The following is an 18,279-nucleotide window of genomic DNA, read 5'->3' on the forward strand; positions in this document are numbered from 1 at the left end:
CTGGGTAGGTGATTCTTGGTTTTAATCTTAGCTCCATTGACCTCTGGAATATCATATTCCAAGCCCTTTGATCCCTTAATGTAGAAGCTGCTAGATCTTGGGTTATCCTGATTGTGCTTCCACAATACTCAAATTGTTTCTTTCTGGCTGCTTGCAGTATTTTCTCCTTGATCTGGGAGCTCTGGAATTTGGTGACAATATTCCTAGGAGTTTCCTTTTTTGGGATCTATTTGAGGAGGTGATCGATGGATTCTTTCAATTTCTATTTTACCCTCTGGTTCTGAATATCAGGGCAGTTTTCCTTGATAATTTCTTGAAAGATGATATCTAGACTCTTTTTTGATCATGGCTTTCAGGTAGTCCAATAATTTTTAAATTATCTCTCCTGGATCTATTTTCCAGGTCAGGTTTTTCCAATGAGATATTTCATATTGTCTTCCATTTTTTCATTCCTTTGGTTCTGTTTTATAATATCTTGATTTCTCATAAAGTCACTAGCTTCCACTTGCTCCAATCTAATTTTTAAGGAGGTATTTTCTTCAGAGGTCTTTTGGACCTCCTTTTCCACTTGGCTGCTTCTGCCTTTCAAGGCATTCTTCTCCTCATTGGCTTTTTGGAGCTCTTTTGCCATTTGAGTTAGTCTATTTTTTAAGGTGTTGTTTTCTTCAATATTTTTTTCAGTATTTTTTTGGTTCTCCTTTAGCAAGTCATTGACTTGTTTTTCATGGTTTTCTTGAATCCTTCTCATTTCTCTTCCCAATTTTTCCTCTACTTGTCTAACTTGCTTTTCCAAATCCTTTTTGAGCTCTTCCATGGCCTGAGACTGGTTCATGTTTTTCTTGGAGGCTTTTGGTGTAGGCTCTTGCACTTTGTTGACTTCTTCTGTCTGTATGTTTTGGTCTTGTTTGTCACCAAGGAAAGATTCCAAAGTCTGAGACTGAATCTGGGTGCATTTTCGCTGCCTGGCCATATTCCCAGCCAACTTACTTGATTTGAGTTTTTTGTCAGGGTATGACTCCTTGTAGAGTAAAGAGTGCTTTGTTCCAAGCTTGAGGGGATTTGCTGTTGTTTTCAGAGCTATTTCTATACAGCCAGCTCTGCCATACCAGCACGTCTCCTTCCTCAAGAACGGCCAACCCGGATTGGACTCAGATCTTAAGCAGGCTCTGCACTCCTGCTCTGATCCACCACTTAATTCCTTCCACCAGGTAGGCCTGGGGCCAGAAGCAACTGCAGCTGTAGTTCTGTAGCTGCACCACCTCCGCTGTCCCCCAGGTGGTGGCCAAACTGCGAACTCCTATCACTCTGTCACGGAAGCTTTTCCCACTAAACTTCTCTGTTGTCTTTGGTGCTTGTGGGTTGAGAAGTCTGGTAACTGCCTCAGCTCTCTGATTCAGGGCGCTAGGGCCCACTCCGCCCCGCTCCCAGTCTGGGGTCTGGTTGGTCCTGCCGCTGCCCAGCTCCGTAAACGATAGACCTTACCCAGAGACCATCCAGGCTGTCCTGGGCTGGAGCCCTGCTTCCCTCTGGTATTTTATGGGTTCTGCTGTTCTAGAATTTGTTCAGAGACATTTTTTATAGGTTTTTAGAGGGACCTGGCAGGGAGCTCACACAAGTCACTGCTTTCCAGCCGCCATCTTGGGCCCTCCCCCCCCCCCCGCCCCGTGTGATTTATAAAAGGAAATTATTGTATAATTAATTTTGTTTAGTCCATTGTCAACATCCTATTTGTTCCTAAAATATTTGGCTGGGTTGCAAAAGCAGAGTTGAAAAATCCCAGAACCCCAGATCTATTGCTAACACAAAGCAAAATGCAGTGAGTGAGTATACAGGATGAGGTCGATGCTAGACCGGGAGGTTATTAGGAGGAGCAACATAGTACCTGAAGGATAAAGTGTACACTCCTTGATGGTAGGGACTATTTTTCATTTTGTCTTCCTATCTTCTGAGGTATAGTGTTGTAGGAGCCAAATGATAAAAACCTGTTGAATTGTGTAGAAGTCAGAGAAGGATAGGATTAAGGGAATAGGTGGGTTAGGTTTAATCAATTTAAATTCAGTAAACATTTATTAAGCACCAACTCTGCGCTAGGCACTATGATAAGCGCTGGGGATACAAAAAGAGGCAAAAGACAGTACCTGTCCTCAAGGAATTTATAATCTAGTGGGGGAAGGGACTTGTAAACAAACATATGCAAAACAAGCTATAAACAGCATAAATAGGAAATAATTAAAAGAGAGAAAAGTACCCGAATTCAGAAAAGGCTTCTTGTAGAAGGTGGGATTTTAGTTGGTACTTAAAGGAAGTCAGGGAAACTAGGAGGCAGAAATGAGGGGGGAGAGCATGCCAGACATGGGGGAATGTAAAGCAAAGTGTAAAGCAAGCAAAGTGGATTTTTTGTTTTGTTTTGGAGTGCTTCTCAGCCCTCAGGCAATCAAGTGCCTTTGATTGAGTCTTGCTTTTGTTTGTAGGAATGCCCACACCCTTTTGCTAATTAGGTCATGAGAGGTATAGAGCCCTCAAGAGGTGGGAAGCCCTCTGATCCTGAAAAAGGGTATATATACTCTGAGGTTAGCATTTTGTTTGGGGCTCACTCAATAGAAGAGTGTCATGTGATTTGACCAGATGAGACTCTGGGTAGTCATTAAAGAGCCCTGGCTTTGGAAGCCCAGATGTTGTTGTTTCTCTCTCTGGCAACTGTATATGTATAGCTTTGGTCAGACAGCTAGAAACCTGTCTGTTGATTTGTGTTATTTGCTCTGTTTATATTTTCTCTGTTTGTAATTGCTGTTTGTATTTGCTCTGAAGTCCAGGGTGCTGGCTTTTCCCCCTGAACTAAGTGAAAGATACATGTACATTTGATTAAAGTGAGATTGTAAACCCCTTAAAGTTGCTTTCCTTAGGAAAGCAGATCAAAGAACCTGTGCTAGCAAAAAGGGCAAAAATGGTCCCCACCCTCAAGGACCTCACCATCTAATGAGGGAAAGGGGTGGAGACAACATGCCCACAAGTATGTGCAAAGAAGATATTGATTGGGGAGTTGCTGAGTGGTCTGTGCGAGGAGCCTGGGCGCTAAGGAATGGAACATCCTCGCCAATCAGAGAAAGAAAAGCAGATGCTTTGGCCTTGCTCTGCTGAAGGTTATCCTGAAGTTCACTTTTCTACAGAAGACAGAAGGAAAGCCCCTATTTAACCTCAACCCCTCCCCACCCCAAAAAAAAAACCAAAGTATTTTTGGGGGGAAGAATTAGGTTTATCCAATAATCTCTTCTTACCCTCAAACCTTTGACATAGTCACAACTCACACCTCCGGTATGCGCAGAGGAAGCTGCACATTAAAAAACAAACAAACAATATTATGACAGCTATGGAAATTTATGCAGATTAAAATTACAGTTACTAAGTGAGTTTGAAAATAAACAGAAATTTATTTGGAAAACGCTCGTAACTAAGAGTGTTAAAGCTTTGGGAGATCAGCCAACTCACTGATTCTTTCTGTGTCTGATGTAGCCAGAATAGGGAATATTGCAAGGTAACTGCTCTTGGTAGGTGGAGAATTTTTACTTTCATCTGTAATATTCTGAGACATGTTTAGTTCTGGAGCAGGAGCTGTGAGCCATCCTTTTGTTTGACTGGGACTCTTTTTTGTCTTCTGGTTTTATTCTGTGATTATCGATATCGGTGCCATTGACATTTTCCAATTGTATAATAGACTCACATAGGTTATTGGTGATTATTGGTGATTTAGTATTTCGAGTATCTATAATTAAGTTAATATTTATGTAGCACGATGCCAAAGACAATGTCCGTTGACAGACAGAAATACCCAGAACTCCCCTAGTCCATGCTCCTGGAGAGTCATTGAGACCCTTTGAGTGATGACCTAGCTCTGAAAACCATCACCTCTCCTAAGGGAGAGGGAGGGGAAGATGAAGCCTCTTAAGAAGAGTGGAGACAGAGGGATTACAAGATATTGATTGGGGATCTAAGATAAACTGAAACTGTCATTGAAGCCACCATTGCTACTACCATTATCGGCCCGAGCAAAAGTGGAGACGCTGGTGTGACCACCCAAGTGAGCCGGCAGAAGAGTAAAAGCTGAGGCAATAAGTTAATTACCTGTGACCAGATAATGTAGGAGCCACCCAGAATAGATACAAAATGGCTGGAGCCATTCATGCTGCTGAGAACTGAACAGAGAACTCTTTGATTGTCCATCTTTTGCTTCACCTATAATCCCAATATTTTTTGTAAGAATTTGTTTTCTATCTCTTTGCTAATGTTTTTGTAGTGAGTATCCTAGCCTCATTCCTCCAGAGTGATGCCAGCTACATCATCCCTTCAGGTTTCTAGGGGTACCCCCGAGGGCCAGCTCGGTGGCACAGTAGATGGAGTGTTGGACCTGGAATCAGGAAAACCTGGCTTCAGACACTTACTAGTTGTGTGACCCTGGGCAAGTCACTTAACCCTGTTTGCCTCAGTTCTTTATCTATAAAATGAGCTGGAGAAGGAAATGGCAAACCACTCCAGTATCTTTGCCAAGAAAACTCCAGAATGGGGTCATGGAGAGTTGGAAAACTGTAAAATAGGGACCTAAAAAGTAACTACCACCCAGGGTTGGTGTGGGGATCAAATGAGATAATATTTGTGAAGCACTTAGCACAGTGCCTGCCACATAGTAGCTCAAGCCTCCATTCGAGGATGTTGCTCCCCATATTAGCCACCAGTGACTAGCACCCCAGTTCTATTTAACCAATTAAGATCAATTAGTTTTTACAAAGGGGTATTTACTTTGAATATATAGAAAGAATAAAAGTACAAACATTTCTACCCAAAACCTCGAGGGCATACTCTCTCCTATACCATCTTGATCTCTGGAAAGAGTGAGCTCAGACTTAATATAATTTCTACGTAGCATTGATCTCACAAAGTCCATGCCTAAATGCAGCATCCCTGATAGATGAACCCTTGTTTCACATGCTTCTGGGCTGGACCTGAAAAATCTTTGAGTTTCCTTGGGCTCCAAAGTTCAACCAGCTGATTACAAAACCCAACATGAACATGAACCTTGAACTTCCCTCGTGGTTCACTCTTCTGACCTCTTGAGGCTCACAAGGTTGTAGCCTTTAGAATAATTTCCTTGATCTAAAATGAAATAATTAATTTAGAGGCAAAGAACTAAGGTCTATATCATAGACCACAGGTGACCCTGGCATGGCATGGGCCCGAGGTTTCTCCCCTTATGACATTGTCTTTTCTTTTACCAGAATGACATTAGCCAGGAAGAAATCAAAACCAAGTAAAAAAAAAATCCAACAGATTTATTCCTTTAATTTTGTATCATTCTTAAAATTTTTTTTGTGGTGGTCATTTTTTCCATTTATGCTGTTGTAGTTGTGTGTGTGTTTGTGTATATGTGTGTGTGTGTGTGTGTGTATTTTTTGGTTCTTCTTACTTTGCTTTGCATCAGTTCATGGAGTTTCTTTTATGCTATTCTCTATACATCATATTTGCTCTTTTTTACTTTCACAATTTATTTAGCCATTCCTCAATGGGCATCTACTTTGTTTCTAAAAGTGCTGCCATAAATATTTTTGTGTAAATAAGGCTTTTCTTTTTATTAATTACATTCTTGGGGTATGTGCCTAGCAATGGAATCTCTAAATCAGAAGGTATGGACAGATTATAGACCCTCTCCTCTTCCATAATTCCAAAATGCTTTCCAAAACAGTTGGACCAATTAACAGACCTACCAACAAAACATTTGTATATTTATCTTTCCATAACCTTCCAACATTGACTACTCTGTCTTTAGTCATCTTTGCCAGTTTGCTCAGTGTGAGGTGAAACCTCAGGATTGTCTGATTTAGAATTCATTTATTATTTATGATTTGGAACATTTTTTCATATAGCTGTTAATAGTTAAAGTTCTTCTTTTGGGAACTGTTTAATCATATCCATGGGTCACTTATTTACTGAGGAATGGCTTTTGGTCTCTGTGTTTGTTAGTTGTCTAAATATCTTGGATACCAAATCCTCAACTGAGAAATTTGATACAAAGATTTTTCTTCCCATACAGTAACTCTGTGTAGAAAATTTCCAATTTCATATAATCAAAATTTCTCATTTTATCTTTTGTAATTCTTGCTATCTCTTGTTTACTTAAGAGTTCATCTTCTACTGATAGCTGTGAAAGGTACATGATCTCCTTATCTTCTCATCTTTTGTGGTCTGATTTTTAATATTCAGGCCAAGTATTCATTTTGAATTTATTATGGAATGTGGAGGAAGGTGATAGTTTAAGCCTCCTTGCCAGTTTTCCTAGTAGTTCCTATTGAAAAAGAAAATCTTTCCTAGGTAATTTATGTTTTCAAGTTAATTAAATAATAGGTTGTTGAGTTCCATTATTTCTTGATTCTTCCCTTCTAGCCCGTTCCATCAATTTAGTTCTGTGCTTTTTAAAGCAGCACTAAATTGTCTTGAAGGGGAGGGGCAACTAGGTGGTGCAGTGGATAGAGCATCGGTCTCTGAATCATTAAGACTAATCTTCAAGAATTTAAATCTGGCCTGAGACACTCACTAACTGTAACCTTGGGCAAGTCGATCAACCACGTTTGCCTCAGTTCTTTATCCGTAAAGTGAGCTGGAGAAGGAAATGGCAAACCACTCCAGTATCTTTGCCAAGAAAACTCCAGAATGGGGTCATGGAGAGTTGGAAATGACTGCAATGACTGAACAGCAACAACAGAATTGTCTTGAGGACTCTTGCTTTATAACATAGTTTGAGATCTGGAAGAACTAGCTTCCCTTTTGTTTCTACTTTTTAATGATTTTCCTTGATATTCTAGATATTTTATTTCTCCGAATGAATTATTAAAAAAATTATTTTCCCGATGTCTGTGAAGTTCCCCTTTGATAATTAAATTGACATAGAATTAAAATTATAAATTAACTTTGGTAGTATACTCATTTTTATTGTGTTGGCACAGTCTAGCCATGAGCACTGGATATTCCTCTAGCTATATAGGATGTTTTTTCTTTCTTTATATTCATATTATCTTTATGAATTAAGATGCTGCTTATGGGGCTGTTATTCACATGCACAAACATGCCTCATTAGGCATGTGAGCATGGGTTATCTACTAAAAGATATTGATAAGCTAGAAAGGTGAATGATGTCTAACACGAGAAAATTTATTGGGGATAAGTGTTTTTTAAAAAATCAATTACAGAAATACAGAGCAGGGAAGGAATAGCTAGACAATAGTGTGTGGAAAAGATCTGGGAAATTAAGAGGACTTTAAGCTTATAAGTCTATAGTGAGGTACGGCAGCCAACAGTTAATGTAGATTTTCTAGATCTTCTCTTATCTTCTCAAACCTTCCACACCTCCCCATCATCCCTCCTACTTTATTTACCTCCTACTTTATTGAGAAAATCAAGGCCAATTCGAGCTACCTCTTCTCTCTTTTCACCTCAAGACCACTTTACATCATTCCCCCTTACTCTCTACCTGGCCCCCATTCTCCTCCTTTTCTTAAGCGTCTGACAATGAAGTGGTCCTTCTTGCCAAGGTCAATCCCTCTACATATTCCCTTTATCCCAATCCCTTCCATCTTCTCCAGCAGACTGCAATTTCAATTATTCTCCCTCCCTCTTTCCTTCCCTCCCCCCTCTAATCTTCAGTCTCTTCTCTACTGATTCTTTCTCTACTGCCTTCAAACATGACCAAGTCTCCCTTATTCTTAAAAAAAAAACCCTTCACTAGACCCTATAATTTTCTCAAGCTGTCATTCTATATCACTTTCCCAGCCTAACTCTTAGAAAAATCTATGTTTACTCACCACCTCCACTTCCTCTACTTTCACTCATTCTTCAGCTCTTTGAAACCTGACTTCAGATCTCATCACTCAGCTGAAATTACTCTCCTCCAAATTACCACAGATCTCTTAATTGTCAAATTTAATGGTCTTTGCCCCACTAGTTCTCAATCTCTGTCTGCTGCATTTAACAGTGTTGTGCATCCTATCCTCTTGGTTACTCTTTTCTCTGGGTTTCTATGACACTATTCTCTCCTGGTTTTCTCCAGCCTTTCTGCTGGTTCATCATTCAGATCAAATCCCACCCTGCCCCCCTTGCTCCCAACTCTATACCTCAAGTCCTCTTACTTCTTTACCTTCATTCTCCTGATGATCTCATCAGCTCCCAAGGGTTTAATTACCATCTCTATGCAGATGGTTCACAGATCTATATATCCAGGTATCTCCCCTGAGGTTCTTCCAACACCCCCAACTGCCTATTGGATATTTACAAGGAATGACCTGGAGCCATATCAAATTCAAAATGTTCAAAACTGATTTTATTATTTATGTCCCCCCACAAACTTAGCCATCTTCCAAACCATTGAAAGTTCCACCGTTCTTTCAGTCTCCCAGGTTTGTAACCTGATTTATCAATTCCCACCATACTTATACTTCCAATCGGTTGCCATTTCTACATCCAGAACATCTCATGTCTAATTCCATCTCTCTATTCATAGTTACACCTTCATTTATCTCCTCATCGTGAGTAGCCTAGGTTGTTATGACAGCTTCCTAAACGTTCTCCAAACTCACATCTGTTTTCATTCACATCCATCTTCTAGACTTCTATCAAAGTGATTTCTTTTCTCTGTTTAGTTTTTAAAGAACCATACAACCTGGCCTGTCTTCCTAGCTTCACTGGGCATTACTCCCTCTCCTGCGTTCTGCCATCCAATCAAATTAGCCTTCTCTCTGTTCCTCAGTTATAACCCTCCGTGTTCTAACTCCATGTCTTTGCATTGGCTCTCCCCCATGCCTGGAATGTACTCTCTCCTTACTTCTGTCTCATAGAGCACCTTTCTTCCTTTAATATGCTGCTCAGACACGATCTTCTACATGAATCCTTTCCTGATCCCCCAAAGGCTAGTGCTTTCCCTTCTGATCTTCCTTTCATTTAACTACTTTGTGTGTGTATGTGTATATACTCATGTACGCACATGTACGCACACACATACATATATGCATGTGTGTATTCATATGCATATATACATACACATGTATATATACGCACATGCACATGTATACATGTATGTATATATACTCATACATATTGATATTATATATACTATATATTATATATGTTTTGTATATATATGTATATATAATATGTATGTATATATAAAACTTCGTATTTATGGTTACAGGTTTTTCTATGTTGTCTCCCCATTAGAATATAAACTTCTTATGAGTAGAGATTATTTCACTCTCTGTACCTGTGTCCTTAGTGTTTTGAATGTCAGCTTTCACTTAGTAAGTACTCAATAAATATTTACTGACAATGGACAGCAAAGTGGCTCAGTGGGTAGAGGGGTCTGGAGTCAGGAAGTCTCAGATTCCTGAGTTGAAATCTGGCCTCAGATACTCACTGGCTGTGTGATCCTGGGTGAGTCACTTAACCCTGTTTGCCTCAGTTCTTTATCTGTAAAATGAGCTGGAGAAGGAAATGGCAAACCACTCCAGTATCTTTGCCAAGAAAGACATGGAGCTATCAGACTGGGGTTTGCATCTCATCCCCGCAATTTGTGTGACCTGGGGCAAGTCACTTAATTTCTCTAGAACCAAATTTCCTCACTTCTAAAATGAGAGGATTAGATTAGATGATATTTTGGGGGGGAAGGCAATTGGGGTTAAGTGACTTGCCTAGGGTCATATAGCTACTAGGCTTCTGATGCTGGATTTGAACTCAGATCCTCCTGACTCTAGGGCTGGTGCTCCATGGGTCACCTCGATGCTCTAGATGATCTTTTTAAGGTCCTTCCAGCTCTTGATCTCATGAGCCTGTGGAAATGAAATATTAATCCAGAACTACACATACACACACACACACACACACACACACACACACACGCACACACACACACACACACACACACACACACACACTAGATCTGGAATAAGCAGTCTACACAACAAAGCAAGAATGAAAGGCAACTGCTTCCCTTGGGGACCCAGAGAGAGTAAGTGGTCATCCCAGGTCACACAGGCAGTAAGTGACAAGAGGTAGGATTTGAATTCAGGTTTTCTTATTCCAAAGTGATTGTTTTTTCCACTGTACCTCACTGCCTTTTAGAGCTGCAGGCAGAGTCTACTAAATAGGGCTGCTATTTTTCACAGCAGTTAGGCTGAAAAGTGTCTTGTTTCTGCCATTCTTGATTTAAATGACAGAGGAACTGTCTTTACCAATTAGCATGTATCAAGTGCCCCCTGGGTATATGGCTTCATAATAAGTGCTGAGCTGCAGAGAACCAATTTCTTATTCTCTTTGTTCCAATTTTTAGTGGATTTAGGCCATGCTAATCTTTCTTTTCTTTCTGTTTTCAGTTCTTCCTGATCATATATCCCCAAATGAGATCATTGAATGGCTTGGTTTTAATAGCACAGTTCTTCACAAATTTTAGATAAAAGCCACTGAATTCCAGAAAAAATTCCTAATTCTTGAAGGTTTTGAACACAGCCAGCTGAAGAACATATTTACCTTTTCTTGATACTTGTGGGCTGGTCTATTTTAACAACCAGCTCTTCAGAAAAAAAAAAAGGTATGTTCAACTCACTTTTAAATTTAATCTGAAGTTTTTCCTTTTCTCCATCATTTTCTTAAGTCTAGACAATTAACAAAACAACAAAATTGAATCTTGGTTTGTAGTTTTTCTTGTTTCTAAGAGATAAATACTCCCATTGAGAATTGGCTCTCGGGCTTTAGCTCAGTTTTGTATGGGACCCACCTATGCAAGAGGGGGTCTCTGAGACTAGTACCTATCACCTGACCATTTCAGACCAACTTCCACTAGATCATTCCAACGTTTTCATCAGTCTTTCCCCATGCTCTCCCACAAATTCATCTAGGAACAGCAACATTTCCATGTAGTTCCTGTCTCCAACTACCTTCTCCATAAGTCATTGAAAAGTGGCTGAAGCTCTGAGATGCTTTAGGGAATAATACATTCAAACTGGTAAAATGCTGGGAAGGGTGAAAACTGCCTTTTCTTTGTCTTTGTTTGCTATTGGAATCTGGTAACATCCACTGTGTGAATTCAATACTGAAAACCAGCAGCCCAGAAAACCATCCAGGACATCTTGAACCCTGGATGTGATATTCTGGTCTACCCTCGTGATCTCATTTAAAGTTTAGTAGCTCTATACACATATAGATTTTCCTAGTTTTCTTCTCTTCTATTACTATAGGTTAGTAGTGTCAAATGCAAACAGAAATAGATCTCTATAGGCCATACTATGACTTAGAAAACTACAAATGAACATTATCTATATTGTATTGTATCACATTTTTATTTATTTTGTAAAACATTTCCCAATTAACATATTAATCTGGTTCCTGGCCCTTTGCATGTGACCTGTGGTAGTTTGACCCCTTTGTTGAAGGGGATGTACACGGACTGTTGGATTCTGTAATAATGCCACTCTTCTGCAGTTCTTTCAGAAAGTTTATGAGATCATTTATTACAGAAAAGGGAATCTTCCCTGATTGTTAGGTGTTGTAGGTGGAGAAGTCGATAGAGTGCTGAGCCTGGAATCAGGAAGACCAGTCTTAGACACTAGCTGTGTGACTGTGGCAAATCACTTAGCCTCTGTTTGCCTCAGTTTCCTTAGCTGTAAAATGGGAAGGATAATAGCACCTACCTCCTGGGGTGGTTTCAAGAATAAAATGAGATAATATTTGTAATACTCTTAGTATAGTGGCTGGGGTATAGTAGTTGTTTAACAAACCCTAACTTCTTATTAATATCATGACTGCTCTTGAAAAGACAACTCATCAGGAAATTTTTGAGTTATTCCTCAGACATAGCCCATATCCCATTTTTGCGGTGAGAATACATTTTCCCACCTATTCCTTAACTGGTCCTTCTGTTCTTCAGGATCAGGGTGACAGATCACTACCTAACTCTTAGGGTTATTGTGAGGATCGAATGATAATTAATATTTTAAATTAATCAAATAAATATTTAAATTAATTAAATAAATATATAAATTAATTAAATAAATATTTAGATTAATTAAATAAATATTTAAATTAATTAGATTAATATTTTAAAATGCTTAGCATGGTGCCTTGCACACAATTGATGTTTAATAAATGCTATTATTTATTTATTTTGCAGGGGGAGGGCAATTGGGGTTAAGTAACTTACCTGAGATCACACAGCTAGAAAGTGTGTCAAGTCTCTAAGGCTGGATTTGAACTCAGGTCCTCCTGACCCCAGGGCCAGTGCTCTACTCACTGCACCACCTAGTTGCCCCACTATTATTATTATTAAGACAGAATGATAGAGTGTCAGGCCTAAAGTCAGGAAGACTCACGTTTCTGATTTCCAGTCCAGTCTCATTCACGTACTAGCTGTATGATTCTAGGCAAGTCACTTAATCTAATTTACTTCAATGTCCTCATCTGTAAATGAGCTGGAGAAGCAAATGGCAAACCACTTGAGCATCTTTGCCAAGAAAACCCCAAACTGGGTCAAGAGTTGGACAGGATAGAACAAGATTACTACTGTTGTTGCTTACTGGGATATCCTTTGAAGGCAAGGGTTTCATCATTTGTGTTTTCTCATCCTTAGTGTCTAGCACAATGAGGGTTCCTAGTAAGTGTATGTGCATGCAAGGGGGGAAGATTTATTACTTCTGTATACCGCCACCCCTCCTCCAGCTGATGTAATTACAAATGACCAGGAGTTAACATTTTTTTTTTTTAACAGTGACATGCCCCTGGAAGTCTTTAAACAGCTAAGGCTGGAGTCAGCCAATGGCAGGTCAGGTTCCAACGGTTTGGGAGTGAGACCATACTGGAATGTCTCAAGCGGTCTTCCTTCATCATGGTATAACTAGAACCCCTTTCCCATTAGGAGATACCCTATTCAGTACTTGGAGAGTCAGCCTGAGCCACAGCTGAGATGCATCCAGTCTGGAAGCAGAGACATCCATTCTCCAAGTACACAGGGATCCAAAGAGGCAGATTACTTGCAGAGTGGGACCTCTGGCAGCAGAAGAGAGAGCCTGTGGACTCAAGAGGGAGTCACTCTTCAGATGAGAGCAGACCCTGGGAGGCTAGCTGAGTAACTAGCCCAGCAGAGAGACTGAATTCAAGGTGGGGGGTGGGGGTGGGGTGAGGTGGAGGGGTGGGAGCCCAGCAGTATTGCAGTTGTGAGTTGCCTTTGTCACATGTTCATTACATGCGTCCCTCAAAGTTTATGCCCATTCTTTCCATGGATATTGTGTGCATTTGTGGGAGGTTGGTGGGGAGAATATTTTATAGCAGCTATTTTTATCATGCTCTCTTAATTATGTCCTCTGGCCGAAGTTAATGGGAAGCATACAGTAGTGGTTCAAGAGCTACAAGGGGTGTAACCACCCTACAGCATCAGAATGCAAGCTGGGGGAAGGTGGTTCTACACCTCTTCATCTGTACCATTCACTTGGCATTTCAAATACACAGTACTATGTTCCTATAATAGCTAGCGTTTATATAATACTTTATGAGTTGCAAAATATTTTGCAAACATTATTTCATTACCCTGGGAGGTTGGTGCTATTATTCTCACTTCCATTTCACAGGTAAGGAAATTGAGACAGGCAGAGGTTAAGTGACCTGCCCCATGTCACGTAGGGAGTAAATGTCTGAAGCTGGATTATGAACCCCGGGGTTCGAGACTCTAGATTAAACCCCCGCTGCATTAGGGAGCCTCTATAGTTTTTTGGGGGGAAGTGGAGCGAGGGCTCTAAGCGCAGGATGGCTTACGACGTCAGGTGACCCTAGAAGAAGACTTGTTAGAACTTTCGCGGGAAACCAGCACCCCCGGCAGCCCCGCCCACCCTAAGCCCCGCCCCGTGATGGACATTGGAGCTCCGGATTTGGGAAGGCAGGCAAGGCGGGCGCATCGGCCCTCCAGAGTCTCCATTGGTTGAATGCCACTGCCGAGAAGGGAAGATCCTCTTGTTAATTGGCTGAGCAGCTTGAGAGGCGGTGGGACACAGCCTCGTTTTAAGGGCGGATCGGGCTGCAGTGCGCCGGCGCGTCGCTGGGGACGCCGGACAGAGACTCCTAGTCGGGGGCACGAACTGTGTCGCCCCGCCCACGGGGCTCTTTGTCCCGTTAACTGTCCGCTGGTGCAGGGAGGGCTGCGGCCCGGGGGCGGTAGGGGCAGCGGAGACATGCCCGTGCGCTTCAAGGTGAGCTCTGGAGGGGGCTGGGGTCGGGGCGACGTGGGCCTGCCGGGGCGGGGAGGGCGGCCGAGCCGGGCATCCCAGGTACGTGCCTCTGGCGCCAGCGCCCCATTTTACAGACCAGGAAACTGAGGCCGGGAGCGGGAATGGACGCGTGTCCTCCACTGTGCAGCCGCTAGTGACGAGCCAGGGTGACAGAGGACCCGGGGTCCTGCGTGTCCAGTCCTCTGCTTCCCCCCCTCCATGCTCGGCCTTCTAAACGGGCGGAGTTTTCTCCAACTATTCAAACTTCTTTAGGAAGATACTTCAGAGTTACTGCGTAGAGCGGTTATCGTATTTTGGGGTGTGTGTGTGTTGGCATAGTGGAGAGAACATGTAATACACAATTATACATATATAATAAAAATAGGTCAACACATGTGTGTACGCAGGGTGTCCCAAAAGTCTGAGTGTGATTTTGAGATTTAAAGCAAAAAATTATAGTATAAATAGTAATAATTATAATAATAATAATTTTGTTGTATTTGTCGTATCCGACTCTCCGTGACCCCATTTGGGATTATCTTGGCAGATACTGGAGCAGTTTGCAGTTTCCTTCTCCAGCTCATTTTGCAGATGAGGAAACTGAGGCAAACAGGGTTAAGTGACTCGCCCAGGGTCACATGTGTAACAAGGGTCTGAGGCCAGATTTGAACTCAGGAAGATAAGTCTTCCTGACTCCAGGACCAGCATTCTATCCTATGTGCCACCTTGCTGCCATAATAATTATAGTAGTGATTATTTATAGGGTGCTTTATGGTTTGCAAAGAGTTTTACATATGTCATTTAATAAGAATAGTAATAAAAGTAACAACAGCTAACGTTTACATAGTAATTACTATGTGCCAGGCGCTGTGCTAAGCTGTTTACAATGATCTCATTTAATCCTCACGACAACCCTGGAAGGTAGGTGCTGTTAATTAGCCCCTTTTTACAGTTAGGGAAACTGAGGCACAGGAGAAGTGAAGTGACGTTCCTAGATTCTAACCGCTAGTAAGTATCTAAGGCAGGATTCAAGGAAGACTGAGGTCTTCCCAACATCACATCAAGTGCTCTGTATGCACCGTGCCACCTGCCTATATTTATGTGTCTTTGTATGTGTGTAGACCCTACATGTTCACATATATATGTATATAGTGCCCCCAAAGTCTTAGTGCGGTCAGCCCCTTACCTGTATTTGGGTGTCCCAAAAGTCTTAGTGTAAATCTCCTATGCACGGTGCCACCTAGCCGTATTTGTGTGTGTATTTTTATGCACATGTATGAATGTGTATACATACATACATATAATGGGTGTACCAAAAATCTTAATGCACTTTTATGTACTGTGCCTACCTTTGTGTACATAAGCCTGTGTGTGTTTATATACAAACATACATACACACGTACACATATACATTTAGGGTGTCCCCAAAATCTTAGTGCAATCCTGTATGCACTGTGCTTCCTAGCTGCATTTTCGTGTACGTATATTACATATAACATATATATGAAATATGTATATTTCTACAGAAAGAATACATCCCTAAAGTCTTAGTGCAGCATAAGCTTTAAAAAGATTAGTTTAATAAGTATTAAAACTTATAATTGCACTAAGACTTTTGGGATACCTTGTACGCTCATGTACATACTGGCAGAATGTGTGTAAAGTACTTTGCAAGTTTTAAAAGTACTATACACATTCTGGCTATTATTGTCATCATTTGATATCTCAATTGGAAAAATCAAGTTCTGCCATTTACTTAGCTTAATTAAAATAACGTCTCGCCAAAACATCATAATAGGCAGAGGCAGCTGCCTGGTGTATTGGAGACAGTGCTGCATTTGGATTCAGAGTTCCTACATTCTCATACTTGCTCTGCCACTTAAATGCATGACTTTGGGCAATCAAATTCATGTGTCTAGACCTCTTTCTCCTCATCTGTAAAATGTGATTGGACCAGATAGTCCAAGACTCCATGGTCTTTTCCATTTCTAAATCTGTGATCCTCTGCATCTTCATTCTTTTCAGAAATGGAGATTTGGTAGAGAATCGTATTTTCTTATGCATTTTAGAGTTTGGGCAACGTGCTAGACTAGCTCTAGGGATCATTTGCCATTCAAAACACAACTGATGGGCAATGGAGTATAGAAACCTATCTTACCTTACAGGAAAAATAGGAGAAGGGAATAAGAGAAGGGGCGTGGCAGAATGGGGGAAGGGGTAAGCAGAAGCAAAACACTTGAAGACGAACAGGGTGAAAGAAGAGAGAGAGTAGAATAAATGGGAGTAGGGAAATAGGATGGGGGGAAATACAATTAGCAGCAGTAACTGAGAAAAAAATTTTTTTTTGAAACAAGCTTCTCTAATAAAGACCTCATTCCTCCAACATATAGAAAACTGTCAATTTTATAAAAGTAAGAGCCATTCCCAATTGATAAATAATCAAAAGATATAATCAATTTTCAGACGAAGTAATTAAAGCTATCTATAGCCATATGAAAAAATATTCTAACTTACTATTGATTGGAGAAATGCAATTTAAAACAATTCTGAGGTACTACCCCATACCTATTAGATTAGATAATAGGACAGAAAAGGTAAATGACAGATGTTGGAGGGGATATAGGAAAAATGAGACATTAATGTACTGTTGTTGGAGTTGTGAATTAATTAAACCACTCTACAGGGTATCCCTAAAATCTGGACACATAAGAAATCTCATTAACATCTCATTAACCATTTCACCGAAGACTCTGTGTCGTACAGCAACTTCTTTTTCTGGGGTATGCTAAAGGAGAAGATGTACTCAATGAAAATCACCGATGCAACACACTTGATTGAATGCATAAATGCATAAAGAGTGAATGTGCTAAAATTGACAGTAATGTGGAGTTATTGCATTGAGTTCATGTGAATTTTGCAAAGCATATCAGCCTTTGCATCACAAATGATGGAAATCGTATTGAAGATGTTATTTGTTAATATTCCAATTAAATAAAATGGTGTTGAAAATTTCATTCATTTCATTGCTTGAAAATACGCGTTTTTGCCTATGTGTGCAGACTTTAGGAACAAACTGTATAGAGCAATTTGGAACTATGGCCACAGGGCTATGAAACCATGCATGCCCTTTGATATAGCAATACTACTACTAGGTCTGTATCCCAAAAGAGGTAAAAAATAAAAAGGAAAAGGACCTAAATGTACAAAAAAATATATAGCAGCACCTTTCTGGGGGCAAAGAATTGGAAATTCGCATCAGTTGGGGAATGGCTGAATAAGGTATGGTATGTAATTGTGGTGGAATACTGTCATACTATGAGAAATGATGAGCAGGATGCTCTCAGAAAAACCTAGAAAGACTTGCATGGGTTGATACAAAGTGATATGTAATGAGTACAAAGTGACAGCAAGATTGTCAGATGATCAGCTGTGAATGACTTCGCTATTCTCAGCAATACAGCCGCCCTTGACAACTCCGAAGGACTTAGGATGAAAAATGCTCTCCATCCCCAGAGAAAGAACTGATGGTGTCTGAATACTGATTGAAGCAACTTTTTTTTTCTTTTTTCTTTTCACTTTCTTAATTTTTTTCTAGTTTTTTTAATCTGTGTTTTCTTTTACAACATGACAATTATGGATATATTTTCCATGACTACACATATATAACATCTATGGAAATGCTTGCCTTCTCAATGAGGAGAGGGTTGGGAGGCAGGAAGGGAGAGAATTTCGAACTCAAAGTTTTAAAAACAAATGTTAAAAATTGTTGTTTACATGTAACTGGGGAAAAATTAAATACTAAATAAAAACAAAACCCCCCAGAACTGATGAAAAAATGCATGGCCTGACAGGGTGTCTTCTTTTGCTTAGGGAAGTGTGTCCTTTTAGTTCTAAATCTTTGCTGTACCACACCATATATTACATAGATCCTGTCATCCAGTGGCTGCTTCAACAAGGATTGATTAATTCAATTTGACAAGGATAATAAAGTTCCTACCAT

The 18,279-nt window shown here is 40.4% G+C and overlaps 1 protein-coding gene across 2 annotated transcripts in view; it reads left to right on the forward strand.

The window, feature by feature from the left end:
• Nucleotides 1-14,099: 14,099 nt before the first annotated feature.
• Nucleotides 14,100-18,279, forward strand: part of MDM1 (Mdm1 nuclear protein) — a 38,456-nt gene continuing 34,276 nt past the window's right edge. The window contains exon 1 of one of the 2 annotated variants that reach the window (XM_036760280.1): nt 14,100-14,261. In XM_036760280.1, the coding sequence (XP_036616175.1) occupies nt 14,244-14,261 (18 nt within the window). In that variant the 5' untranslated portion in view covers nt 14,100-14,243. The remainder of the gene's footprint in view (nt 14,262-18,279) is intronic. The other variant, XM_036760279.1, reaches the window with a different exon arrangement.

This window comes from Trichosurus vulpecula, chromosome 5 (assembly GCF_011100635.1).
Source record: "Trichosurus vulpecula isolate mTriVul1 chromosome 5, mTriVul1.pri, whole genome shotgun sequence".
Classification (NCBI taxonomy): Eukaryota; Metazoa; Chordata; class Mammalia; order Diprotodontia; family Phalangeridae; genus Trichosurus; species Trichosurus vulpecula.